The 26,575-nt window shown below is 58.1% G+C and overlaps 1 protein-coding gene across 8 annotated transcripts in view; it reads right to left on the bottom strand.

Moving 5' to 3' along the window:
* Positions 1 to 26,566, bottom strand: part of BAIAP2 (BAR/IMD domain containing adaptor protein 2) — a 39,742-nt gene extending 13,176 nt beyond the window's left edge. For all 8 annotated transcript variants that reach the window (XM_048323865.1, XM_048323863.1, XM_048323869.1 and 5 more), the window contains exons 1-6: positions 26,454 to 26,566; positions 19,141 to 19,216; positions 17,199 to 17,285; positions 8,806 to 8,867; positions 8,452 to 8,523; positions 8,037 to 8,174 (exon numbers count right to left, since the gene is read on the bottom strand). In XM_048323865.1, coding sequence (XP_048179822.1) covers positions 8,037 to 8,174; positions 8,452 to 8,523; positions 8,806 to 8,867; positions 17,199 to 17,285; positions 19,141 to 19,216; positions 26,454 to 26,525 — 507 coding nt within the window. In that variant the 5' untranslated portion in view covers positions 26,526 to 26,566. The remainder of the gene's footprint in view (positions 1 to 8,036; positions 8,175 to 8,451; positions 8,524 to 8,805; positions 8,868 to 17,198; positions 17,286 to 19,140; positions 19,217 to 26,453) is intronic.
* Between the last annotated feature and the right edge of the window lie 9 nt (positions 26,567 to 26,575).

Genomic DNA, 26,575 nt, shown 5'->3' with positions numbered 1-26,575 from the left:
TGCCACTGGGCACAGAAGTGGAAGTGATGGAGGTTTTGGCATCACCCTGAAGCAAAGAGACAGGGCACGGCACTTGGAAAGCCGGGCAGCAGCCGGGCTGGGGCCAGCACGGCGCAGGAAGAGGCACAGCAGCGCGGGCACACAAAGCCCCCGGAGGAGTGATGCAGGCGGCCGGAGGAGGATGCGCTCGGGAAGGCGCCGCTCCCGCAGCGGGCTCGGGACGGCAGCACGCCGCCTCCTCCCGGGTATTATTAGCCTGGGAACAGCACAGGGACAGAGCCCAGAGGCACCAGCCCGGCAGCAGTGGTGGGAGCCGGGGGATGGATGCCCCAGTGCCAGCCTGGAGAGCACCCGGCCCCTCCAGCACAGCCCTGCTATGCCCGGGATGGACCAAGTCCCCCTGCCCACACAGCTCCACAAGTTCCTATCCCAGGGGAAGGGGCAGGACAACGCTCCCCCTCCTGCAGAGCCCCATTTCTGGAAGGAAAGCGCAACCCTGACAGCACCTGAAATAGCAGGAGCACAGGAGCACACACAGACCCCGATGCCCAAAACTCATCCTGCTTAATTTACTAACTGGGCCATCAAGAACGAGAAGGTGAGGAGTGAAAAGAGCTCAGCTCCAGCTAATTTGGTTCAGCAGCACGAGGCCCATCCCGCCGCGGTTCCCTGCAGGATCAGCATCCCTGGGTCAGGCAGTGCCATGCCCCGGCACGGCAGGCGGGCACGGCTCCAGCCCAGACACACCACAACACAGGGAGAAACCCTGATCTTAGTACGTGAGAGCTCCGGCTTTCACCAGGATTTAAATACGCAGGTACAAGCCTTATTTACATCCCTGCTCTCAGGCTGGTTTTGCAAGGCTCCTGCTAATTCCTGTGCTCAGGAAAGGCTTGTCTCAGCCAGTCGGAACACGCCGCTCCGCGAGCGCAGAGCCCACGCTCCAAACTTAGTACTCAGAGCTTTATATACTTTATGTAAATATGCTCCGTGTGCCATTGATTTACCCAGAGCCTTGATTTTACACGTTGTTCCATCACAAAATGGCGAGCGACACTCCTTGTTCACGAGGTGGTTTTCAGTTTGGGTTTGCTCAGAATGACAGTGGGCTTTCAGATAACGCCCAGAAAGGCAAATTTAAATAAAAAAAGCCTGTTAAACACGCCAGATGCACGGGGGGAAAGTAACACACAAAGCACAGTGTAAGATCTTGGGACTGCACTCCAAGGAGGAGGAAGCTCTGTCTTACCCAGGCGTGAGGCTTCACCTGCAGCCAGGTACCCACCAGGACCTCAGGGCTGCTGCTCAGGTCCCCCTTCCCCAGGAATGGGGGAAATCTCAGCCACCCCACACTCTGAACCACAGCCAAACACCCTTCTCAGCTTGGCATGACCTGATGCCCTGAAAGGGCTGGGGGAAGGGGCCTCCCTGCCAGGCTCCATGTGCTTGGGCTCAGCAGCCTCCCCAAGACCCCACTGACAAGCACGAACCATTCAAGCTCGGCAGTGTAAATTGAGACCTTGATTGAGGCTGTCAGCTTCAAATTCACATTTTAAGAATCGTCTAAATAAAATTCCCAGTTTGAAGGAGGTAAAAAACAAACCCATTTGTGACCCGAGCAGGCAGGGAGGCAGCCAGCACGGTGGTCGTGCCCAGAGCCAGAGCACACACCAGAGCCACCCAACAGCTCCAGAAAATCTTTTCTGGGTTTCTAGGTTGGAGAGGCCTCAAATAACTCCCCCGTGCCGCCCCCCCCCCCCCGCCTCCCGCAGCCACTTCCAATTCACCGGGAGCCGCTGACCTAATTAGCGGTGTCAGCACACAGCGGCGGCTCTGGCACGGGATGCTGCCGCGGGCCGGGCAGGCGGAGCCGCGGCTCCTGCCCGCTCCCGGGGCACCCCGGACCCCCAGAGCCGGGCACACGAGCGGTGCTGGAGGCACGCCGGGCAGTCCCCGCTGCCAAGCCGAACCGAGTGACCCCCGCGGCTCAGACGGAGAGGCAGGAACGCGAGCAGATGAAAAGGGAGCGGGGCTGCTGCCAAGCCCCAGCTCGAGCGGCCGCTGCCGTCCCGCACAGAAAGCCAGGGCACGGAGCGCTGCCGCCTCCCCAGCGCCGCAGCGACAGCTCGGGGGGTGGAGATCAAAGAGCAGCTGCGAGTGCCAAGCCCCGAGTTGTGTGGAGCACACGCTGCTGTCAGCGCAGGTGGAGCAGCACCGAGCTCCAGCCGTGCCTTTGATAAGCACAGCCTCGCTGGGAAATCAGTTCAGACCTTCCCTCCCAGCCAGGGACGTGCAAACACAGGGAACACGAGCCAAGGGCAACGCTGAGCTCTGCCATAGACATCATCACTACAGATCCTTCTTAGTGTGCTTGGCACTGACCCGCCCGAGCAAAGGACCAGCCCCAGCAAAGGACCAGCCCCAGAGACAAGAGGAGCTGCCTTGGGGTCACCAGCACACCACAGCCGTGAGTTTTGGGACCAGAAAGCCAAGGGGAGCAGGTGGCAGGCACCTTCTACCCAGCAGCAGGAGGGATGCAGAGCAGGCAGGGGCTGTGCCACCACGCCAGCTCCAGCTCTCGTCCCAAGGACGGATTGGCCAGGACCAGCGGCACAGAGCAGGGGGAAAAGACAAAGGAAAGGTCAGGGAAGAGAGAGGACTGTGCTGGATCGATGCAGCAGGCTGAAATACCTGGAAGGGGTAAACACGGAGAGAAGGGAGGATTTGTTTAGGGAATCACGAGGGAGAAAAGCTAGAAAGTAATGGGATAAAATAAAAGTTAGGCTGATCAGCAGGGGAAAGAGCGTCTGAGCCGGGGAACAGACTCAAGGCAAAGCTGCTAAAACCCCACCACAGCACAGAGGCAAAATGAGCCGAACAAGCAGCCAGGGATCCTCAGCCCTGACAGCTTTTCCTCATTCCCAGAAACTGCTCCTTGCGAGGCAGCTGGCAGGCCCTGGAGCAGCCTCGGGGGAGGCTCTGTCCCCTCCTGGCTCCTGCAGCCCCCACACACGACCCAAGTGTGTCACAGAGGGAGGGAGGGAGGGAGGTTGGTGTGTCCAGCCAGGCACAGCAATGCTGGATCTGAGCCCGGGGGTATCAGAGGCTCTTCCACAGCCGGGAAGGAGAGCAGAGCTCGGGATGAGCCCTCACCCAACCTCTCCTGTAATACAGCAAATAAAGCACCAGTCCCACAGCAAGGAATGGCCAGCACTGGTCACCACGGGAGCCCAAACACATTTCCCTGCCTTCTGCAGGGACACGGACCCTGTAAAGCCACAGGAGCCCCCCGGGACCACACAGGCACAGCAGAGCCCTGCACCTTTCCCAGGGAGGGGAAAACCCCCCCTGCCCGGGACAGCACCAGCATCCCCAGCCTGGAGAAGGGACGGCCCCGGCCCCTGATGTGCTGCCCACCAGCCTCTCCCGCTTGGCCGCAGCCAGAGCTCCGTGGGGATGCTGGGACACGGCTGCTGATGGTTATCCAAGGTGATGGCAAACTCAGAGCGGATCCTGGGGAGCCAACCCCAAGAGCCAGGGCACTCCAGGGATGCCGGGCTGCCTTCCTCCCCCAGGAAGGTCTGTCTCCCCTCGTTATGGTCACATCTGCAGCAGCCACAGCCCTGCCCTGCCCTGCTCCTGCCCGGCCCCAGCCACGCTCACATGTGATGTTACATAAAATTCAGAGAGCAAAGCAGCAGGGACTGGCTCCAGCCAGCTCTGCAGGCGCTTCACCTTCTCCTGCCTAAAACATTCCCTCAATACGGGAACAGCCCGGATCAGCAGCTCAGTGCACAGGTTTGGTACCCAAACGCTCATGACACAGCCCTGAGCTGCACAGGCACTTCCAGGGAACACTTCCAGGGATGGGGCAGCCACAGTATCTCTGGGCACCCTGTGCCAGGGCCTCACCCTCCTCACAGGGAATAACTTCTCCCAAATATCCCATCTAACCCTGCCCTCTGGCAGTGGGAAGCCATTCCACCCTGTCCTGTCACTCCAGGCCTTGTCCAAAGTCCATCTCCAGCTCTCTTGGAGCCCCTTTAGATACTGGAAGGGGCTTTTCTTCTATTGCTGGGTTGAGCACATGTCCCCAAACCTGGAGAGAGTGACCTGGAGCTGCTGAGCTTTGAGTCCTTCCCTGTTTGACTTTCACATAAACCTCGTAACCCGGTTTGTGCAAACTCCGCGTCATTTGGAGCTTCCTGACCTACACCTAAAATTATTTCTCCTGATGGGAATATCCCAATGAGGTTTCAATGACAAAAGTTTATAAACCCCCCCAGGTTATTTGGCACAGTGGTACTTAATGCTTAAAATGTTCCCATGGGAGCAGGGGTAGGTGTGGGCAGAGGCTGAGCTCAGCCCCCACTGCCCACCCAGGGTCACCCACTGGCACCTGGGCCAGGCACAGCCTCTCAGGGCAAACACCCAGCCCCAGCACTGCTGAATTACAGCCAGTTTCATCTCAGCACGATGCAGAAATCCAATTGCTCACAGTGCTAATATGATTTGATAAATACTTTGAACCAACATAACTTCATTGCTGAGCTGCTGATTCAATCCAGGTCTCAAACCCATCATGACCTTGATTTCATGGCCTGATCACAACCAGCCTTTAATGAAATTACAGCACTTGAGCTTCCTTGGTGATTGTTTAATCTTAATATTGTTTTCATTCTTCTTCATCAGAGATGTGAAGTGAATGGAATTGGTTTGTTCTCCCGGTTTTCAAAACAGGTCAAGCCCCATCTCAGTCACTCCACAAGGAAGATGAGCCACGTGAGGCAGGCGGCTCTCAACCCTCACTCCTCATGTGGAACAGCAGCTCGGGACTGATCCATAAGGAATAAAAGCCTGGCTTATTGTGACATTCAGCAGCAACAACCCCCAACCACAGCATCGCTCCTGACCAGGACAGACAGGGCTTGGGAGCTGGGAAATCACTGATGGCACTTGGAGCTGATGGTTTAGAGCTACGTGAGTCGTCTGGGCTGCAAACCACGAGGTGTTTTAATTCCTCAGCCACTTAATGCTGCAACACTCATCCTCGTCTGGGAAACTCCATAAAACCAGCACGAGACAGTGGCCAGGTGATGTGGGACTTGCAGACGCGCCTGGACCAGCTCTTTCCATGCAACGAGGGGCTGATGCAGCTCAGGAGAAGCCTCCTGCAAGAGTCTGTGAGCATCACACCTCCTCAACCCCCTGCTGCAGAGCTGCTGCTCCCCAGCCACTGCTGTGTGCAGCCCCTGCTGAACTCCAGTATTTATTTCTGCTCTATAAAGGGGGAACATCTGAATGAAACAGGTGAGGTGTTTGGGCTGCTGCCCTGGGCTCTCTGATTGATCTAGCAGAGTGTGGAGACACAGCCACGCTGGTGCCCTTGCCCAGACAAGGGCTGTCCTCTGCCAAAACCAGAGCCTGGATGGCCCCAAACCTGCTCTCACTTTGACAAATGTTACATAAACCTGGAGGTCCCTGCAGGACAGTCCTGCTGCTTCCACCACGCGTCTCACCCACCCATCTCACTGGCAGGTGATGACAAGATGTGGTCACTCCACAAGTGGTGAAGAGGCAGAACGGAGCAGCTCTGCTTCCCGGAGCATTAAATATGAAGGAAGATGATGACAGAGCATCAGACTCCTGGCTGGCGGCTGCTCCAGCAGCTTCACAGGGATGAGCCTTCAGAAGAGCAAGATGTTATTGCTGCCTTGGAGGAGGTGACACTTCCACCAATAGCAGCTTCTCCCACAGGGAGAGAAGGAACCAGCCACAGCCCATTAGGAGACTCCAGCCAGCCCTGGCTGATGGGTCTGTGGTCCCCAGGCACCAGCCTGGTGCAGCTGTCAGCATTCCAAAACCATCCCCAGGTGCTGGAGCATCTCTGAGGAGACCACCAGGGGTTTGGCAAGTGGCCACAGGGGTGGCTTTGGGCCAGCTCAGCAAACCAGGCTGCTCTGCTTTAACCAGGCTGAGAAAAGCAAAGCCCCACAAAGCTCTGTAGACGCTCCTGAGCCACTCAAACCTGGTTTCAGCTCCTCAAAGCCCCAAACAAGGCTCTCTCCTCAGGCCAGCACCAACACCCACACACTTCCAGGCTGGACCCCAGTTGCTGCAATCCCCCCACTCTCCAATGCCCAGGCAGAAGTAACAGCAGCGTCGGGGGTGGCCCCAAACACTCTTTTTCTGCAGAGGAAACACCAGCTCTGCAGTCAGCAGAGAAGAGAGGGGAACTTCCCTCCCGGCTGCATTCAGCAATTTTAACTTTGTATTTAGATCTAAGGCACGGCAAACCCCCGCCGAGCGCAGCAGAGCAGCCACGGAGTCACGGCATATTCTGACTTGGAACGGGCTCATAGCTCTGTAAGCTCAAAAGCCATCATAAGGCTTTTTCGGAGATAAGCACTTCCTAAATACTTACTGCTGAAAGATTAAAGGGAATGAGCGTCTGATCCCGTTTCCCTGCCCGGAGAGCTGTGCTAACAGGGCTGCCCCACGGATTCCCTCCTCCTCCGGCTCGGGGTGTGGGATGGGGATCCCTGCCCCAGGGTTTGGCAGGACAGGGCTGGCTCTGGCAGCAATTCCCTTCTGTTGTCCCTGTCAGCAGCTCTTGCAGGTGGGGGGAAGAGAGGTTTGATCCCCGTGTCCCCCCACGCCGGGCTCGGGGCCTGACAGGGCTTTTCTCGCTCAGCTGGAATTTCAAAGCTGGGACTTGTGGAGATGCCATGCTCAGAAGTGGTTTCAGCTGCTCAGCCCTGGAGAACACAGCAGAGCCCCCGCCACAGCAGGCTGGACACAGAGGAGTGTGTGCTGGCACCTTCCAGCCCTGCTCTGGCACCTCCCAGCCCCGCTCCGGCTGTGCCGCCCCGGCACCTCCCAGAGCCCTGGCTCCACACAGAACCCACAGGCCAAACCACGGCGGATGACAGCGGCTGCATTCTTCTCCTTCAGTGCTTGTTCTGACCCACAGCACCATTTCCCAAATTTCAGTGCAATTAAGGATGTCACTTCCCCAGCACAAACCTCACTGTAACTCTCTGCTGGAGACTAAATGCCACTAAATGCCATTAAATTGACCCCCACGAGCAAAGTGCCACCAGTGTGCAGATCTCCTTCAGCAGACACAGATCTCTGATGTGTGAAGAAACAACACACACCCCTCTGCCCTGGCGACAAGACGAATTCATCTTCCCCTTTCCAAGCACCACTTGTGCCTCCATTGTTCCGTGGCAGCAGCACTCGACTGTCAGCCAGGGCATGTAGGCGCATCAATTACCCCTGCAAGTCTGCCTGGATCAGCCATGCTCGGGGCAAAGCTCAAAGTGAAGTCTGCAAAGTGCAGAGGACACAAACTCCTGCTGCGGATCCACCGGGGACCCGAGTGGGATCCGCCGGGGACCCGAGTGGGATCCGCCGGGGACCCGAGTGCCACAGCCCCTCGCACTGCCAGGACGTGCCCTGGATGCTCCTCAGTGAGACCCCACCCCGCCTCTCCCTTTGTGGGGAGCTCTGACTCCCCGCCGTGCCCACCCCTCAGCGCAGCCCCCGGAGGGACCCCGGCCCCCGAGCGCGGTGCCCACACGCATCACACCGCGCTGATTCACCGCAGCCGCCCCCAGCGCCGCCCCCGCGGGCGGGGGAAGGGGCACAGGCACGGAAAACACACAAGAAAACAGCCTCCCGGGGACGGTAGATGAGGCACGGCAGGAATTAATGATCCGTTGGGGTCATTCATGAAGGCAAAGGGGAAAAGCAGCGGGAGCGGTGGATGGAGCAGGGTCAGAGAGGGCAGCTCCAGCCGCACTCTGCAGCGTGGCCACGGGAACAGCCCGTTCCCACCGCTGGCTGCCACCCCCTGCCATCCACACCCCCCCAGCCCAGCGGCACCCCTAAAGCTGCCGCGCCCCTTCCTCTAAAGAGAGCAGCAAATCCTTCCCCAGGTGTTTGCCACAGCCCAGCCACCCCACGGGCAGCACCGAACACCCACCCGTGTCCCCCCACCCGCTGCTCGTGCCCCCAGCCCGGGCTCCTACCTGCAGCTCCTTGTCCGAGTACTTCTGCGGGTTCTTGCTGCCCTGGCTCTTCTTGCGAAGTTTCTTCAGCTCTGCCTGGCACTTGTCGAGGGAGTCCCCCTTGCTCCTCTGCTCTGTCTGGTATTTCTTCAGTGCAGCCTGGATGCGACAGGAGAAAGTTCTGAGCTTTGGCCACAGCTCCTGCTGCCAAGGGGTGACAGAAACAAGCAGAGCCCCTGGAAAAGGGGGATCCCCAAGGCCCAGAGAGCAAACAGGGAACAACGCTGTCCTGTGCGTGGTGACATGTGTGACAGTCTGGAACCAGGGGCAGGAGCCGTGGCAGGACACAACGTCCCCGAGCAGGGAGCAGGTGATGGGGGACACCCAAGGATGCCCAAGCCCAGGGTTGTGCCAGACTCACACACACATAACTCACACTCAGGTACCGGGAGTCCAGCTCCACCTTCTGCTCCAGCTGCGTCAGGAGCTCGTTGTGGAAGGACTTGAGCTGCAGAGAGAAAGAAAACACACGGTGCTTGTGGAGGGCTGGCAGAGCCTGCCTGGGGAGCAGCAGATGGCACCAGGGATGGCACTGGAGCGGGGCTGCACAGGCTGAGAGCAGCAAGGGACAGACTCAGAGAGGGCCCAGCAGGGCAGAAGAGGATGCCCAAGCAATGCAGACCCTTCGGAGCTCAGCAAATCCATGTCAGAGGGGCTGGTGTCATCTGGACATGGCATGGAAAAGCACTTGCACCAACAGAGACCCCGGCACACCGGGCTGGGCACTCACCATCTCCTCCAGCTGGTTCTGGATCTGCCTGTGCACCTCTGCCATCTGGAAGAGCACGTCCCCTGCAGAGGCAAGACACAGGAGGGGTTTGAGGCCCCGGGGCTGGGGCAGGCAGCACCCTGCTGGCAAGGAGGGGTCCCCAGCCAGACCCAGGGGGCTCCTGGAGTACCCCCCATGCCCACCTTTGGGGAGCTGCAGTGAGACAATGCTCACCTGAGACACTTGGACAAACAGGGAAACCCTGTGCAGCAGGAAGGGGAGCAAGGATGAGCAGCAGCAGGACCCCAGCACCAGGGGCAGCCCTTGTTCCCCAGGCACAGCACAGGGACAGACACAGCCCTGGCACTCGGTGCAGGTCACAGGACACGGGGCTGAGCCCTGGGGTGCTGCTTGCCTCAAAACCACCAGACCTGTTTGGCCCCAGGGGCTGAGCCAGGGCTGCCACTGTCGTGGGCCGAGGGATCCCCACTGCAGCCAAGGAACCCCAGCTCTGTTCTGCCACTTCCTTCAATTTTTCTTTTCCAGTGCAGGACTCCAGCCCCACACCCAGTGCTGTTCTGGAGGAAGGGCCGTGTCCTGGCTCAGCAGAAGCCCCAGCGTGGCTGGAGCCAGACACACACACGGGAGCATCTTTTAGGAATGGAGCCAGCACTAAGAGCCCTGTCCTGGATCAGAGCGCGCCTTGGGGACAGCCCAGCTGTGTCAGCTCTTTTCAGGGCTGAGTTTGGAAGCTTTCCCTTCCAGCATGGCAGGTTGCAGCTTCCCAAGAGGCTCCCAACCTCTGTGGAGCTGTTTGCAAATGAAAGCCGGCATCTCACTGGGGCAAGGGAACAAGTGGGACCCTCACCCAGCACAGTTGGTGCCAGCCCCAGCTCCAGCCTGGCCCCCCATGTCCCCCCACATGCCTGGGCACGTGGACCATGAGCCACCCGAGGGTCAACACCCCCAGCTGACCAGGAACAACCTGCTTCAACATTTCTTTGCTCTCCTGGCTGGAGCAATTCGTACTTTGCACCATACACCATGTCTCAAGCCCTTCTGCAAACATTAAAATCCGATCCCTTGGCAGGCACCGGCCCCTCTGCCGCAGTGACAGAACCGGCTGTGGCACTGGCTGCTGGCAGGGCCACCATCCCTCTGTGCCCCCTGAGAGAACAGCGATGCCCAGGGCACCCCCACAAAGAGAGAGGTGACCAGATGGCAGAGCCAACAGCTCTGCTCCTTCCCCACAAGGAAACCACGTGCCGAAATTTCCACCGAGCTGGCCGCGACTTTTCCAGCCGGTTCTCCAGGTGCTGAGCCAAGGGGAACACTCACACCCAGCCACCACACACGTCTGCAGCGTCACACGAGAGCAGAGAGGTCCAGGCAAGGGGTCACCACCACAGGAGTGCCAGGAAATCGCTCTGGCTTGGGCTGTGACAGCTCAATGGTGGGAAGTGCCTGAATTCCCACTGTAAGGAGGCCCTGACGTCACACCGAGCTGGCTTTGTCAGGGCTATCAATGCAAGGGTGGCTCTCTCATTATTCCCAAAGCTTGCACCACCCCCCTGTCCCTCTCCCTTCCCGTTTGGCTGGAGTGGGAATCCCTGGAGTGCCGGCATGGGGCTGGCTGGGAGCTCTGGTCACCGTCACTGAGCTCCTGACCCACCCGAGAGCGCGGGGACCGGGGCACCCAGAAATAACATCCATATCCCCAAACCCAGCCCTGGGGACCCCTGCGCTGGGACAAGAGGGCTCTGCCCCCCTCCCACATTCCTTTCCCAGGGAACCGGCCCATTCCCAGCAGCCGGGGCGGCTCATGGTGCGTCTCTCAGCACCGATATCAATCTTTGGGTTCTATTTCTCCTCCACCACCACCCCCTTGGCTCCCATCGGGGCGTTCCAGCCCCACATCAAAGCCAGCAGCGCACTGAGCCTTTCCCACAGCACAGCCTCGCTGTGTGCCAGCCTGGAGAGGGGACACTGCTGTCCCCCCTGTGCTCAGCCCAGCACCACGAGCCCAAGGTGAGCCCCCGGAGCAGCAGGGACGGTGCAGGAAGGCAGCTGGACGCCCGCCTGGAGCCTCATGAGCTTCCTCTGGAGCCTCTCCCCAGCCTCTGCCAGCACTGGAAGCCCAGCTGGGTGGCAGGATTTGAACTAAATCCCCTAAAACCAGCAGCAGCACGGTGTGAATTCCCACAGAGCACCTCTGACACCCCGACAGCCGCACGCCGTGAGCTGCTTCACAAAAACCTACAGACCATGTGAGACTCCGACAGACACCTCGCCCCAAAGCCAACCCAGAGCTGCAGGGATGAAGCTAAACTGTGACTAAGGGATACCACGGCAGCTGGAAAGGCTCAATATCCCAAAACCTGGCTGGGAAAAGAATCCGTGGCACTGTGCCAGGGGTACCACCGTGAAATGCTGGGGGGAGCAGGGCACAGAGCTCAGCGGCACAGGGCACACGCCCTGGCAGCAGCACGGCCGCCCACGCCACGGGCGTTCCGCAGCGGCTGCCAGAGGGATTTGCGAGTTGAACACCTCAACTCCCACTGCGCAGCGGGACAGCAGCTCAGGTCACCCCGTGAGCTGCACCGAGCTGCCAAAACACACATCCTGCAGGTGAAGAACCCCCGGGTGAAGCATCTCACCCACACCCAGAGGTACTAAGAGAGCCGGGGAAGGGCAGGAGGCAGAGCCAGGGTTTCTCCCCTCCCCGCAGGCTGCCGAGCACGCGGGGAGGAGGAGCTGCTGTTTGCGGCTGACTCACAGTATCGTTCTGGGAGCAGAACTATAGGAGCTATTGTGGGCCCTTCCCTTCCACACCCAGCCCACAACAGGCAAACAGGTTGTTCCACATCCCTCCCATCCCTGCTGGCACCACGGGAGCCAGCTGCCCCTCCAGAAGGTGTAGCAGTGGGAACCCAGCTCTTAGGGGGGGTTTGCTTTGGAGTTGCCTGAGACTCAAGGCTGTTTTTTGACCCCCCTCTAAAACAGGATACGGGCCATTTTAAATAAAAATACCAACTATGCATTAATCAAGGAGCCAGATTGCTCAGAGACAGAACATGCTGATGCTGGTGCAGGGCTGGAGCAACCCAGGCTGTCCTGCAAGGGCAGCAGGAGATGGTGGCCAGGGGCCATGGGACCATCTCCCACCAGCCACACCATCACCCACCAGCAGCACCGTGGCTGCCTCAGCTCCCAGGGTCAGGGCTTGGGCACATCCCCTGAAAACCAGCCAGCAATAACCCTGCTCACACAACACCTCGGCGCTGAAGATCGGATGCAGCCAGATTTAAGGCAAAACCAAGTGCAGGGAGAGGTGGCACTCGGGGACACGGTTAATGGTGGACTCGGTCAGCGGCTGGGCTCAGTGATCTCGAGGGCTTTTCCAACCTAAACTATTCCACTGAAAGCTTCTGCAGTGTTTTTGGCTCTTCCCCTCACACCAGCACATCGTGACCCGGGCTCACAGACCCAGGCCAAGCAGCTCCCAGGTGCCAGGGAGAAGCAATTCCAGCCCCGCGCCTCAGCCGGCCGAGGCTCTGATCGGCGAGTGCCGACGTTCCGTGTGACAGCGGGGAAGATCCGTGTGCGGGGAAGATCCGCGTGCAGGGGAAGGAGACGAGTGTGGGGAAACAATCAGCTTCTCCACGCTGACTCATCTCTTTCCTCTCCACAACGGTTTCACTCCTGCCAGCCCCAGAGGACTGGGCGATGTGCTGATAATTCATCAGCGACTCGTCAGCGCTTCGAGCTCAGCGCCGCTCCAGCCCCGCCTGGCACAGCTTAAGGCGTCTTGCATTTGTTTATTAAGAGACCAGGTAAAGCGGAAAGCAGAAGCTTCCCAAGGCACCCCGGCTTGGGTTCCCAGTTCCCAGTAACTGGCTCCCTCAGGCTTGCCACTGACACTTTCACCAGGGGTACATCAGAGACCGGGATGTTCCGTGCCCCCCACGCTCCCCCTGGCTGAGGGCCAGTCCCGGATCTGTACCAGGATGCACAGACCAGTGAGTGTCCAGTGCCCAGCTGCTCTGGCAGGAGCTATACTGGTGGCGCTGGGTTAATTAGCAGAGAACACACCCTCACACGGCCCACCTGGCCCCACGTGATCCGATCCCTCCGGCGCACCGGCGGCTCCAGAAGGGAAGCAAACACCTCCAGGACCTGGAGCTGGCCACACACCCCGCCAAAACCGCTCCTCAAACCTGCCAAGCTCCCCCCATTGCTGATGGACGGCAGAAAGCAGCCCATGGACACACACGGGACCCCTCCATTCCCCCAGAAGGAGGGAGCATCCCTGCAGGATCCTTCCCAGGCACAGTGCCGGGGCACACGGCAGGTGGGAATCCTGGAAGTTGTCACCATCACCAGGGAAGGTGAAACCCAGACGTTACACACATCTGCCACACGTTGGGAGCCCCAGCCAGGCCACATGGTCCTCACAGATGCTCATTTACAACCCTCCACCACCATGTACCAAACACAGGTTGGTGAGAACGAGCCTTGGCCGTCTGCTCCTCATGGGAGGGATGGAGGCAGTGGAAAAGCCCCATCCCGAGGCAGCAGAAGGCTGTGAGAGGACTGCCTTGTATTTCTGCACCCTTAGCAAGCCCATTCCTGCAGCTTCCTTTCTTCCACTGGCACAAAGCTGTCACCCACAAGGTGTTAAGTGCATTGTTAAGCCCAAATTTAAAGGATCGAGCAAAAAGATCTCGGCTCCCAGCCAGGAGCTCACCTGCACAGCAGAGGGACCTCACTGCAGGGACACTCCGCCACAGATCACGGGACAATATTTTCTGGAGTTCTGTGTCATCCTGGGCACTGCTCTGGCTGCTTCCCAGTGGACACCAGCAGCTCCGCTGGTCCCAAACCACACTCAGCCACCACCAGCTCCAGCAGTCCCCGATCCCACTCAGAGCTCCACGCTGACCTTTGGCACCTGTGGGATCTATATCTGCACCTCCACTGCTGCAGGAAGCATCGACCCAAAACAACCACAAATCCAATTAACAGATTAATCCCTGTTCCCAGAGGATCCGGTGCAGCACAAAGCTCCGGGACAGACCTGGAGCTGCAGGGCAGAGCCTGAGCTCAGGGATGCCCCTGGATCCCTGGAAGTGTCCAAGGCCAGGCTGGACAGGGCTTGGAGCACCCTGGGATAGTGGAAGGTGTCCCTGCCCATGGCAGGTGGTGGCACTGGATGAGCTGTAAAGTCCCTTCCCATCCAAGCCATGACGGTGCCACCTCTGATTTTATTGTGGAAATAAAAAGCCATTATGTGCCAGGGGCTCCTTTCAGCTCAACAATGGCTGAGTAATTGCTGCCTGTGCTGCCCTTTCACAGCCTGTGTGTCACCCAGAGCAGCTTCACCCATCCAAGGGGCATTCCAGAAACAACTGCTGAGCAGAATCCACCTCTGGCCCTGGAGGTGTTTCCTGCAGGTGCTGCTCGGCCCCAGCGTCCCGGGGGAAATGTCTCCAGCTCTGCTCACCAGGAGAAAAAAGCCCCTTTCCCTGACTTTGTCATGGCCTAGTTTTCAAGAAGGACAAAAGAAACGACATTTTGAGCAGCATCCAAGGGACCTAAGCAGGAGCTGGACAAGGGCCAAAGTCACCTGAGGACTCGTGCATGAGGCTGGAGCTTCTTGGAAGGGGCTACAAACCACTCCAGGACTGAGCCGGGACAAGCCTTTCCTGGTCAGACACACACTCCTCACACCAGCTCATCTGCCCTAGAGTCACTGCCACAACCATCAAGGGGGTGAAGAACAGCCCAAGGAGCCTCTGTCAAGGACCTGTGGGCACAGACCTAATCCCACCCCTGGACTGGCCAGCAGGGAGCTGCACAGAGCAAAGCGACTCCTCTGCTGCTCCGGGACAACGACAGCTCCACCCTGGACCTGCTCAGAGCATCACTGGGGTTAAGAACACCCCAAAGCCCCGACTCTGCACACCCCAAACCTCAGCAGTGGGGTTCAGACAGCCCCACCAGACACTTGCACCCAAAAACTCAGCCCCCAGAGCCGATTACTGCTCAAGCGCGTGGTTATCGCCACTTCTCCGTTCCCACACGGGATTATCCCGTCTACGCACGGTTCCTAAAATCTGATGGGGAATTCAGGAAAAATGCACAGTGCTAAGCAGCCCCATGGGCAGCCAGCAGCTGAGCCCAGAGCAGTGCTCCAGAGGGCTCCGTGTTCCATGGGACAAACGGGCAGCACCATCAGAGGGCTGGGACACCTCCTGCCCCAGAAAGGCACCAGGAAAGCACCCAGGTTAGGAAAGAGAGGGTGTTGGAGGAAAAACAAGGATCTCAGGTTTTTGTCCATGGAGGCTGGAAACACAAGCTGCAATCCTGACCAGAGCATCCCATGGTCCTGGCTGACATCTTGAAGCAGTTTTCCCTATAAACCAATGGAAGGAAATCCCACTCAGGGAGGGAGCTGGGGGGCACAACATTAATGGAAGCAGCAATTAAGAGAATTCCTGTTTACTGTTCTAAAATGAATTCCCCATCCCTGGCAGTGTCCAAGGCCAGGCTGGATGGGGCTTGGAGCACCCTGGGACAGTGGGAGGTGTCCCTGCCCATGGCAGGGGTGGGACTGGATGGGCTTTAAGGTCCCTTCCAGCCCAAACCGTTTTGAATGAAATAACCCAGAGCTCCTTTCCGGCACTATCGGCATTCCCAGCCCAGGGAGCGATAAGGCAAAGGTGTTCCCAGGAAAAGCTGCACCTCTGGCGAGCACAGCCCCCACGCAGAACATTTCTCAGCCCCTGTTTACACATCTGCTGGGAGGGGGCTGTGTCCCAGCTGTTATCAGCTCCACCGAGCTGCAGCCAGAAATTTTATCTCAACTTTCTCCTGCTCAGAGCAGCTGCCACAGCAAATATCAGCAGGATCAACAGAGCACGGGGCTGAGGAGCAGCTGGAGCCGCCAGGAGCCTGCCTGAGGTGTGTCCACACCAAGAGGGGAAGGAGCAGTGATCTGGAAACATTTTAAACCCCAAAATACTCGAGCCACACATGGGGAGATGGCACTAAGGACATCAAACCCTTGTCCTTTGGCGAGCAACCAGGGCCAGAAGTCGCCAAATCCAGGTTTGAAGTGCAAGCAAACCTGGAGCTGCTCTGGAGAGCCAGCAGGGCGGGGGGTCCCCAAGCTCCAGCCCCCTGATAGGGCTGCCCCAAAGTTCCCTTCCTGGAGGGCAGAGCTGGGTGTCCCTCAGCCCCAGAGAGGCAGCAGCAGCTCCCCGCAGGCTCTGCACAGCCCTCGCGGCGCACACAGGGCTCTTTGTTTTATTTATTAAACAGGAGCAGATTGCTCCAGGCAGCTTTAATCCACGACTCGGTTTCCATAGACACTTACTGCTTTCCCAGCACAACTCCAAGGCAGCAGCAGGGCTGGGGGGAGCGGGGTCTGACACCAAATCCAGAGCCCAGGGGCTGCTCCCCGACTCCTTCAGCCTTTAGAGTCATTCCAGCTCAACCTCCCTACTAATTGCCTGCCCCAGAGAGACGCTTTAATGAGCACTTTGCCATCGCCGCTGAGCCAGAGCTGCGGGAGGGAGGAGGAGGAGGAGGGGGAGGAAGGGTTCACCTGGGACTGCACAGACACGAGAGCAAAGCCCATCTCACTCTGTGAGAGCCTTAACAAAGTGCAGCATCCCAAGGGGAGCGGGAGAATCACCTCGAACCGTGGGGGGAGCCGGGAGGGTCACCTCTGGCTCGAGATGGGAGAACACAGGAGCCATGTCTGGGCAATAGGGAGACTGGGAAAGCAGCTCCCAAAGGATTTACTGGAGAAATAAGTGTGAGAAAGGGGAGGGAGGCACCGAGCGTCACAGCTCGTGACGTTTGCCATCGATTGAGCAAACACAAGTCCCTGGCAGTGGCACAGGGAGGCTCCAGTGCATGCAGGGTACAGTCCCAGCCCCACCACACACGGGGTGACCTCCACCAGCACAGCCCCTGCCCAGTCCAGCCAACCTGCCCCCTCCAGATTCCTCTCTCTCCCTTTCCCCTCCAGAGGCCCCTGATGGGCAGCACAGCCCCACTGCCGGGTCGAAATCTGCTGCTTCTCCTTTGCAAAGGAAGACAAAACCGCCCCTGATGGGCAGCACAGCCCCACTGCCGGGTCGAAATCTGCTGCTTCTCCTTTGCAAAGGAAGACAAAACCACCCCAAAAGCTGCTCTCCAAAAACGCCACGAGCCAAACCCCTGACACTGAGAGTACCAGGGGGTTTTCCAAACTGTATTAACAGTAAATACAGAGACACTTCCACCACTGAGACAAGGCAGGAGCAGCTCCACACTGAGCTTGTTCTCCCCGGCAGCACCAAAGATCCATTTCATTCCTGGCCTGGGAATCTGCAACTCCATTTAGCAGCAAACTGGGGACTTACCCAATTCTTTCGATCCTTGGCTTTCACTGGCCAACTCTCCCATCTTCACCAGAGCATCAAAGTACCCTTTTGCTGCATATGTCATGCCTAAAAAGCACCAAGAAATGGAGGTTACGTTCTCCTTAATGGCTGTTAGAACTTCTGGGGCACTCAGGAGATGCTAGACACTAAAATAGGTATTACCTCAAGGGCCTTAACCCCCCAGGGAAGGACCACACAACAAACAGAGGAAAAGTGAGCAAAGAAAGCTGGAGCAGTGAGATTACAGGGTAATTTAGGATTAAAAAAGGTACATGCAGGACTGTGGTGGTTTTCACTGCAGTGCAAGCATCAGGCTGCTACTGCTGCTCAGAGAAATCACTGCGGAATAATTGAGTATCACAGACTTTCATTATAGTTCAGCCTTGTTTGTTGACATTCCAGCTACACACTTGACTCTAATCAGATAAGCAGGGGGTTTCCTCTAATCACAGAACACGCTGTACAGCCCCAGCTCCAGCCTTCCAACGCTGCCTCTGCTCTGGCTCCTGGGTTCGGCACTTCCTCCAGCTGTCCCCCAGCTCAGGGATCCGAGGGGAAAGGATGACCCAAGCCAAGTTAAAAATTACAGGAAGATCCTTGGCTCCAAAGCGTTTTCACAGCAGAGATGTGAGAAAAACACAAACCCAGTGATCACACTGGGAATCCCAAATGCCGTGGCTGGGGGGAGAGGGCAGCACGGGGTAAACAGATCCACCTCCCAGGTAATTAAAGCTAAGTTATCAGTAGAATACTTCAGAAGAATAAATAAAAAATATAGTCCCAAGGGTGACCCGTTCCCCCATCAGACCCTGCCTCTGCTCCCTTCCCTGCAGGAACCAGCAGGGAAAGCACCCCCAAATCATGAACCCCACTCGGCTGGCACCCCTGGGAGTTGCTGGGAAAGGCTGCTGCCTGTGGGGGTGCCCTGTGCCCCTTCCCCGGGGAGCAGAGTGCAGCGGGCTGGGGTGGACGGGCACTTCCCCGTCACAGCTGGGTGATCCATTAAATCCCAGTTCAAACCAGTGCCCAGCGCTGGCAGGACGCGGCGCCCAGGGCAGCGCCGGCACCCGGGAACGGGGGAGGGCTGAAAGAATCCTCACGGAAACAGCCGGGAGCCTCACCTGGCTCGGGGGAAGGAAAACGCGCTGCAGGCAGGAGCAGGAGCAGCGATCCTTCCCAAAGGTCGGATCCCAAACCCTGGCTCGTAAGAGCATGAGACACCAAAGTGGTTTTCCCCCCACTGGCTGAAGATGATGAGAGACTCTCCCCCACAGGCATTTTCACTGGGATTATTAAAAAATAAAATCCAAGAGGCACGTGCAACTCTGAAGGGAGCAGAGCCCTCCCTGGAAAAACACAGCTCTGGGTTAAGCAAAGCTTAAACCTCCTCAAAACCCAGCTGAGGAGGGCCCAGGCAGTGCACAAAGCCAGTTTAAGTCAAAATAGTCCATTTTGGGGTTTAATCAATTCCTAGCTTCCTTTTGATCACTTAAATCTACACCTCCCTAATGGCTCCCAATAGGATCCTGCATTCCCAATCAAGAGCTGCCATCAAGATTTTTAGGCTTTTTCCTTCGTTCTTCTGGGCAACTTAAACATTTCAATAACACCTCTTTAAAAATCTCAGTTCTCAGTATTTTAAACAAACATTTAAAGACGAACTGTTTGGAGACGTGTTTCGTTACCCTGCTGCCTCCCAACGTTTTCTCCCTGGAATCCCTCCCATATCCACGGCCTTGCACATCCCACCGTGGTCCAAGAACCATCCTCCCCGTTCCCTCCCCACGGGAACAAAGAACTTTTCAACAAAAACCCGAAAATTTTCAACAAAAACCAAAGGTTTCCCAGCTTTCCCCCCTCCGCAGCCTGGCAGCCCCCGGCACTCCAGCACCAACCATGCCAACAGCGCAGTGTCACTTACTTGCTAAGGCTTTTTCATAGGTCTTCCCCATAGAAATGAAATTCCTGAGGCTGGGATTGAACTGCTCCATGATCGTCTAAAGGGAAGAGAACATGGCTGGGATTAGCAGGGATGACGGGAAGTGGAGTGAACAGCTCCATGCTCAGCTCTGTGCTGATAAGCACAAAGAGAGAGCAAAAAATCCTCCCAGCTCCCCAGAAGATGCCCCAAAACCCTCCCCCATCCTGCAGCTTCACTGAGGAGGACCAAGCTGGGTTTGAGCACCACGAGGGACAAGAATGAGGGGGCTCTGCAGTGCCTCAGCACAAGATGCTTCCCCAGGAGAGGAAAGTGAATGCCCCAACCAGAAAAGTATCAGATATGGCAAAAATAACCATAACAACAACTATAAGTGGCTATTTGGGGCAGCCCCAGCCCTCAGACCAACCAGGGAGGTGACCCAAGCTCTGGGGGATGGTGGCAGGTGATGTCCCACTCCTGGGATGGCCACGGAGAGCAGCACCAGCCCAGCCCATCATGGACGAGCAGGAAGGGCTGAAGAGCAGAATTCCAAATGTGCAGCCAGGAGTGAGCCAGAGGGAAGCCACCAGCACCCCCTGAGCTGTGCCAGCCCCGCTGAGGCCACATGCCCGGAGTTACACCTGGGTCCCTCAGCCCTCGGGGGCTCTGCCCACCTGCCCAGAGGGTGGGCTGAACACGGGCAGCGCTGTCTGAGCTTTTCCTGCCTCGCTCCGAGGCCCTCAGTTAAGATAGGGGAAGGAATAATCGGATCAGGGAGAAGAAGAAGGGCTCTTTGTGTGCTTGGCCCCACAGCCACAGCCCGCCCTGCCCGGGCCCTCACCCCGACACCAATCCCAGCCAGCCTGGAAGAGGCACAACCTCCATTCTCTCCTGGGAATCCTCCGGATCAAGTCCAGTTCCAGCCCCAGAGCTGGTCCCAATTCCCTGCCCCACCTTGGGGACACCCTCCCACCAAGGTGCCACCCGAAAATGAGAGTTCAGAGCCTGAATGCCCCCAGGCAGGGATGCACCACGGGCATTCCTGCTGGGAATGGGGGCTCTGCACCCACAGGCTGCTGGCAGAGTCCCACCCCAGGCAGGGGAGGGAAGACAGGCAGACACTTACTGGGAATAAGCTGATTAAGCATCTGTCACCTCATCTGAGGCTGGCCGAACACTATAAAGCTCATTTTCTGCCTGAGGCATTTTTATCCCAGTTCCTGCTGCCCGGCCCTTGAGTCTGACAGCTGAATTCTCTCCACACGTGTGCAGGGCTCAGCCAGAGCCTCCTTGGCTCCAAAAAGCCCTTCCTGGGTCTCTGGGCAGGACCCTGTGTGGGGCACCCATCAGAGGAGTGGCATCAGCCCAGTGCCGGTATTTCAGGAGAAATCCTGTTTATCCTGCCAGGAGCACGAGGCTGGTGGGAGCAGCAGGCTGAGGATGGCTGCAGTGTCCCCAGAGCCTGTCCCCAGCAGCTCCCAGGTCCTCACAGCACCAGCCACAACTGCAAAGGGCAGAAGATGATTGACGAGGCTAATGAGGAGCTGCCCCGCTAATTAAGGCTGCAGGCCAACAACTCAGGGCCCTTGGAAGCTGTTTTGGGTCAGCTCAGAGCAGTTTGGTGGATGTGCTCAGCGTGAAAGGAGAAAATGAATCTGTAGCAACAAGCCAGGAGTTCTCCAGCGTGTAGGAGCCAATTGCACAGGAGTTAATTACCACCGGCGAGGATTGCTCCATCCTGCCCACATCACGTTTAACTCCAGTTGAAAATCTACCTGGGTTATCCCCCAGAGCGGCTGGAGCTGTGGGATCACTGCCCACGGCAGGGACAGGGACACGGACACATCCCCGCTTCTGGCAGATCCCCAGCTGCAGCCTCGACCACACTCCAGCTCAGCCTGAGCTCTCTGAGGCTGAACAATATCTAAGCAGCAGAAATGTTGGCAGAATTTCTGCAGGGAGGAGATTTTTCGGCGGTTTGCAGGTTCAGACCAGTGTTTGTGTACGTGGATGTGCACAGGGATATGTAAATAGTGTGATTTTCTCAGCAGTGCCCGTGTAAACACATCGTCCTGAGCATGAAAACGAGGGAATTAATGATGGAACAGGATCCCCAGACAAAGCATCATCCAGAATTCAGCACATCTTCCCCAAACCAGAGGGAATCAAAGCACAACCCAGCCCTGGCACTGCTCAGGGCAGGTCCTGCTCCCCACCGAGCCAGAAGAGATGTTTTAAAGCAACAAATAGATAAAAGCCCCCAAAGGGTCTCATGGACTGGCTGAAGGAGCGGGAAGGTGACTCTGTGCTGGCCAAGTAAAATTCACCAACCCCCAGGAGGAAGTTTGCTGAAAGTGAATGTTTTTAAAACACTGTCTGGAGCCTCCAACAAAAACAGCCTGGCAGGATGAGAGCAGCGAAAAGGGCTCCTCACTCCAGAGACAAAAATAGCCTTTTCCAAGCCTTCCTCTCACTCCCAGGGTGGGAAGGGAAGGTGACTCCAGAGCCTTCACACCCCCCTCCAGGTGAGAGCCCGAGACCTGCCAAGGAGAAACAGTGGGAAATCAACAGATTTGTGCCATGGAATGGCTCCACAGCATCACCCCTCGCACCCTGGGATGTGCTGGAGCTGCTCCCCTGGCAACACGGGGTTCATCCCCCTCCATGGGGGGACGAGGGGCTCTGGCAGGGCTGTCCTGCAGAGGAGAGGTGAATCCAAGTTTGCAGGACACCATCAGCAAAGCAAATATTCAGCAACATTGTGGCAATGAAAGCAAATCTCATTCTCCCCAGATTTTGCCCCCTCAGCAGCACCCACAAGTTGTTTGCCTTCCACGGGCTGCCTGGGCAGAGTTCAGAAAAACACAGACACAAAACCTGGCAGCCAAGGGTTGAAAGGGCTTTGCTTTGTTCCACTGCGCTGAATTCCCCGGGTAATACCACTCAGCTCTCCGGGATTGGCACGGCTTTATTCAGCTGCCAAAAATGAAACTAATGCAAAGCACAAGGTCTCCAGGACACGGCCCTGCTCTGCTCGGTGGGGGAAGAGGCAACAGAAACAAGGTCCCTTTGCTCCCCTCTGAGCACACTCCAGCTGCAGCCAGGATGCTCCAGTCCCACTGGTTAGCCCGTAAGGAAAAGTTTAGAATCATGGAAAAGAATAAAACATCCCGAGTTGGAAGGAGCTCGCAAGGATCATGGAAGTCCAGCTCCTAAATCCTAAGTTTAAGTCCTACTCAAGCTGGGAGTGGACGTGGCTCAGGCTTCTCCTGCACAACAGCTGAAGGGCGGCATTCCGAACACATCCCTGGAAGTGCTCAAAAACCACATGGATGTGGCACCTGGGGACGTGGCTCAGTGGTGGCCTTGGCAGTGCTGAGGGAATGGTTGGATCTCATGGTCTCAGAGGGCTTTTCCAACCTTCTTAAGGATTTTATGGCTCCCTGCAGGACTGACACTGCACAGGGACCTGGGCCCACCCACGGCTTCCCTGGGTGACCGTGAGGAGCAGGACGGAGGGGCAGCACCCGGGGACTCTCCGCTGCCACTGCCACACTGCAGAAGCAGCTCAGCTCCAAGGAAATTTTGTGCCTAAATGGGTCAGCCCTGCTCCAGGAGCTTCATCATTTCGGTATCAATATTTAATGCCCAGCAAAGCCCAGTGCTGCCTCCTCCATCACAGCTTGTCCTGCCCGGTGCCATCAGGAGCAGCCCTGAGGGTTTCGAGAGCCAAGTTTCTGTCAAGAAGGAGCCCATCTGGACAGGCAAAACCAGGGAAAGAAACAGTCCCCATCTAAAGGCATTTAGATTCTCCTGGCTGTCATGCCAGAGGATGAAGGGACCCAAGTTTCAGGGCAAGAGCTCCGAACATCTTTGTTTCGGGGTCTGGGTTTGAAGAGAACTGGGATGAGGATCCACACAGGGCACAGAGTACCCCAGCACTCCAGGAACACCTGTCAGTACCCTCCAGTGGCCACCCCTGCTAGGCAGGGCCATCCTCAAGTCCTCAGCATTGGGATCTCCACCGAGGAGCCAGAAGGGTCCCCCAGTCCCCTCCCCACAGATGTGGCACCGAGGGGCTCAGCTCGGCCCCGGGCTGTGCTGAAGGAGCTGGAGCAGGAGCTGTTTGCCCTGTGCCCTGCCCTGCAACACGAGCAGCAGCACTGAAACCTTAACCACGAGCAGGCTCAGCACAACAAAGCACTGAGGGCAAAGCCCCATCGCAGGGAGCAGCATCCAGCTGCGGCAGCGCAGGGAGCGGTTTGGGACACCTCCGGCAAGACAGGAGCTGCTGCTTTCCAACACCTCGTAATCCACGTGTCTGCAGGTGTCCCATCTCCAGGGAGGCCGGGAATGCTCTCCCAGTCCACAGGCAAAGGGAATGGAGCAGCATTCCCACCTCAGAGCCCCTGGCAGTGTCAGAGCCGAGCCCACCATGGAGCCCTGGTACCACGGATGGGAGCGGGGCCACCGATCCCTGGAACGCTCAGAGCCCCCGGGGTGCAGCCGACAGATTTCCCACGTCTGGGCTGCAGGAAGCCTCAAGGCAGGGAGCAGAGGGCATGGAACTCGGGGTGGCACAGGCTGGCTCCTGCCTCCTCTGCCACACACATCATCCCTCCACTGCCAACGCACCAAACCAGCCACAGTTTCCCTCCTGAACCACTTGAGGAAGAATTGCTCCCATCCCTCTGGACCTGGAGATAAGGAGCCTGTGATACCACAGTAACATCGATTACAGCCGATGGGGAGCAAAGGACCCTCAGGAATGAGGTCCATGTTTCTGCACGACAATTCAGCTTCGAGTTCGGGGTGTTGTTGAGCAAACACCTCTTCAAATGCAGAGCTACTCGCACACCACTGCCAACCCATCTTCTGCATGAAAAAATGGCTTTAAAATGAAATGGAGGTTGTGCTGTAAATGGCAATAATCTCATCTGGCAGGAGGAGACAGCTCTGTCTTCGGGGGAAGGAAGAATTGCCAGTCCCTGCTTTCTGCAAAAAGACAATCCGGAGCAAGGAATGAGCGGGGAACAGGGAGGGAGCAGAGGGAGCTGCCCGTCCTCGCACCCCAGCTGGCACCCCAAGCCCCGGGGCTCGCAGCAGAGCCCAGCCCGGCAGCTGTGCCGCTACGCCGGGGTCCTGGGAGTGAATCAGCACCAGGGAAGGTGGGATTACGTTGGCGGAAGGTGCCAGCAGCCTCCGTCTCCCTCTGTAATTACTCCCCGTGTGTAGGCAGCTGCCTGTAGTGGCAGCATCGGCTCGGGGGCGGCTGACAGCTCCTCCACCAGCTCATTAGCACAGTCACTCCGAGGGTGAGCGCTGCTTCTGGAGAACGATGACAATGGGCTCCCCGAGCAGAACGCCTCGGGAAAGCCTGCGCGGGAGCGGGTGCCTGGCATGGGGAGCTGCTGCTCCCGCTCCAGCCCCGGCCCCGCTGCTGCCAAAACCCGGGGAGACGGTGGCCGCAGAAGGAGGCAAAGCAAGGGTCGGTCACCCGTCCTGGGTCCCCACGGGCTGGGGCTCAGCGGCATCGTGCCCTTCCTGGGGATTGTCTCCTCCTGCCCATGGCAGTGTTCAGGCTCCTGCACAGGCCAGGAAAGCACGGGGCAAAAAAATACCTGGGTAACGGGGATTGAAGCACTGGGACTGGTTTTGGATTCAGAGACTCCAAAGCTTAAGGAGATCCAGAAGACCCCACTACGTGAGCCCCCAGCTGTCACGCTGGGCTCAGGGGTGCCTGAAGTCCTCAATGGAACCGGGACACACCTGGTTCTTGCAGGCACCACATGCCACACATCTCCAGAGGCCAAGAAAAGCATCGCTGGCTTCAGAGGAGACTTTGCTCTCACAAAGGAACACAGAGCCAGGACCATCCTCCTCCAGCTCCCAGCACCAAGACACTGACTTTGGGTGAACCCACGAGATCTTCACCAGTTCCATCTTCTCATTCCCTGCCTCTGGCTGCTCGCACTGACATCCCAAGGAACTGAAGCGTTCATTAACTGCTGGAGACCTGTGGACTCTTCCCAAGCCCATCTCTGGCTGTCGGGGCCAAGGCACCCCGTGCACCTCCGCCCTTGGGCCAGCCAGGCGCCGATGGAGCCGGCGCTGCCGCTCGCTCCGGGCCGAGGGCTCCGCTCCGGCTCCAGCAAGGGAAGAGCCCAGCCAGCACTCGCCCCTCAGCCCTCGTTTCCTGGGGGGATGGGCTTCACCCAAGCGCAGGTGCTGGGACGGCACAAACTGCCCTGCACGCTCCTGAAGGGCCGTGCCCGGGAGACGGTGACCTGCTCCCCAAACCCGTCATTAGCCCCGTGCTTCGAGGACAACACACCTCAAACAACAACTGAGTCACCGCTGAAGCTGTTCCCAGCCCCTGGCCCCGGCCCCTCTCGCCCTGTTTGCCCAGGTGGCTCCGGGCCCAGCGGTGCTGATGCACAAACACTGGGAGCACCCTCGGTGCCAGCTCTGCCCGAAATCAAGGACAGCCTGCACGGCGGCAAGTCCGGGTCCATGAGCTGCCTGGGATGTCACCAAGATTCAGAGTAGCCAAGATTCTGGGTGCCACGGCACTGCCTGAACAGCTGTTACACCCTAGAATCTCCAAAAACAAGACTTCAGAACTTCACTGCCTTGGTACTTTTTGTGCTACATTCTTCTGTCTTTTTTTTTTTCCCTGCTCTGTGCTCCCAGGTAACTCAATCCAAGCCCTTAAATCACAGGAAATCGTGCAAGCTTCCCAGTTTAACAAACGACATCCTGCGTTACACGTTAGGCTACAGCAGTTTTATTAGTCTTGGTCTCAAGACCCAGCAGAGCAGAAACCGCTTCCTTCGGAGGGAAATTAAACCACGTAAATTATTGCATTTTCTCAGGACACCGGGAGCAGAGCAGAAAGGAAAAACGGAGAGATCCGCGAACTCCGAGAGAGAGATGGGGAAGGCTCTGACGGCTCTGGCTTGTGGCAGAGCAGCGAGCGGCGGCGGCGCGGGGCTGCCCCGCTCCGGGGTGATGCGGGGACAGCGCTGCCCACCCCGCGATCGGACACCCCCACGCGGGCCCCGGTGCCCCGGGGAAGGCCGGGGGTGCCCCCCGCCCCGTGCCCCGGGCTGGCGGGGCCCCTGCGGCCGCTGCCGCCCCGGCCGGCTCCGGGCACACCCGGGGGGCGGCCCCGACGGCGCCTCCGCCCGCGCCCGCTCTGCCCCCGCGCGTCCCGGGGAGCGGAGCGAGGGAAGGGGAAATTCGATAATTAAAATAACTCAGATAACAGGAAAACGCCGAGACGCGGCGCCGGGCACCTGTTGCGGACCCACCTTGTAGACATTCTCGGTGAGGCGGTGCACCTCCTCGGAGCGGGCCATGCCGGGCGGGCCGGGCAGCACCATGGGCGGCGGCGCGGGGTGCGGGGCGAGCGGGGCGGGCGGGCGGAGCCGGG

The sequence above is a fragment of the Corvus hawaiiensis genome, chromosome 19 (assembly GCF_020740725.1).
Source record: "Corvus hawaiiensis isolate bCorHaw1 chromosome 19, bCorHaw1.pri.cur, whole genome shotgun sequence".
NCBI classification, from domain to species: Eukaryota; Metazoa; Chordata; class Aves; order Passeriformes; family Corvidae; genus Corvus; species Corvus hawaiiensis.
This window is presented reverse-complemented; position numbering and strand designations above follow the sequence as displayed.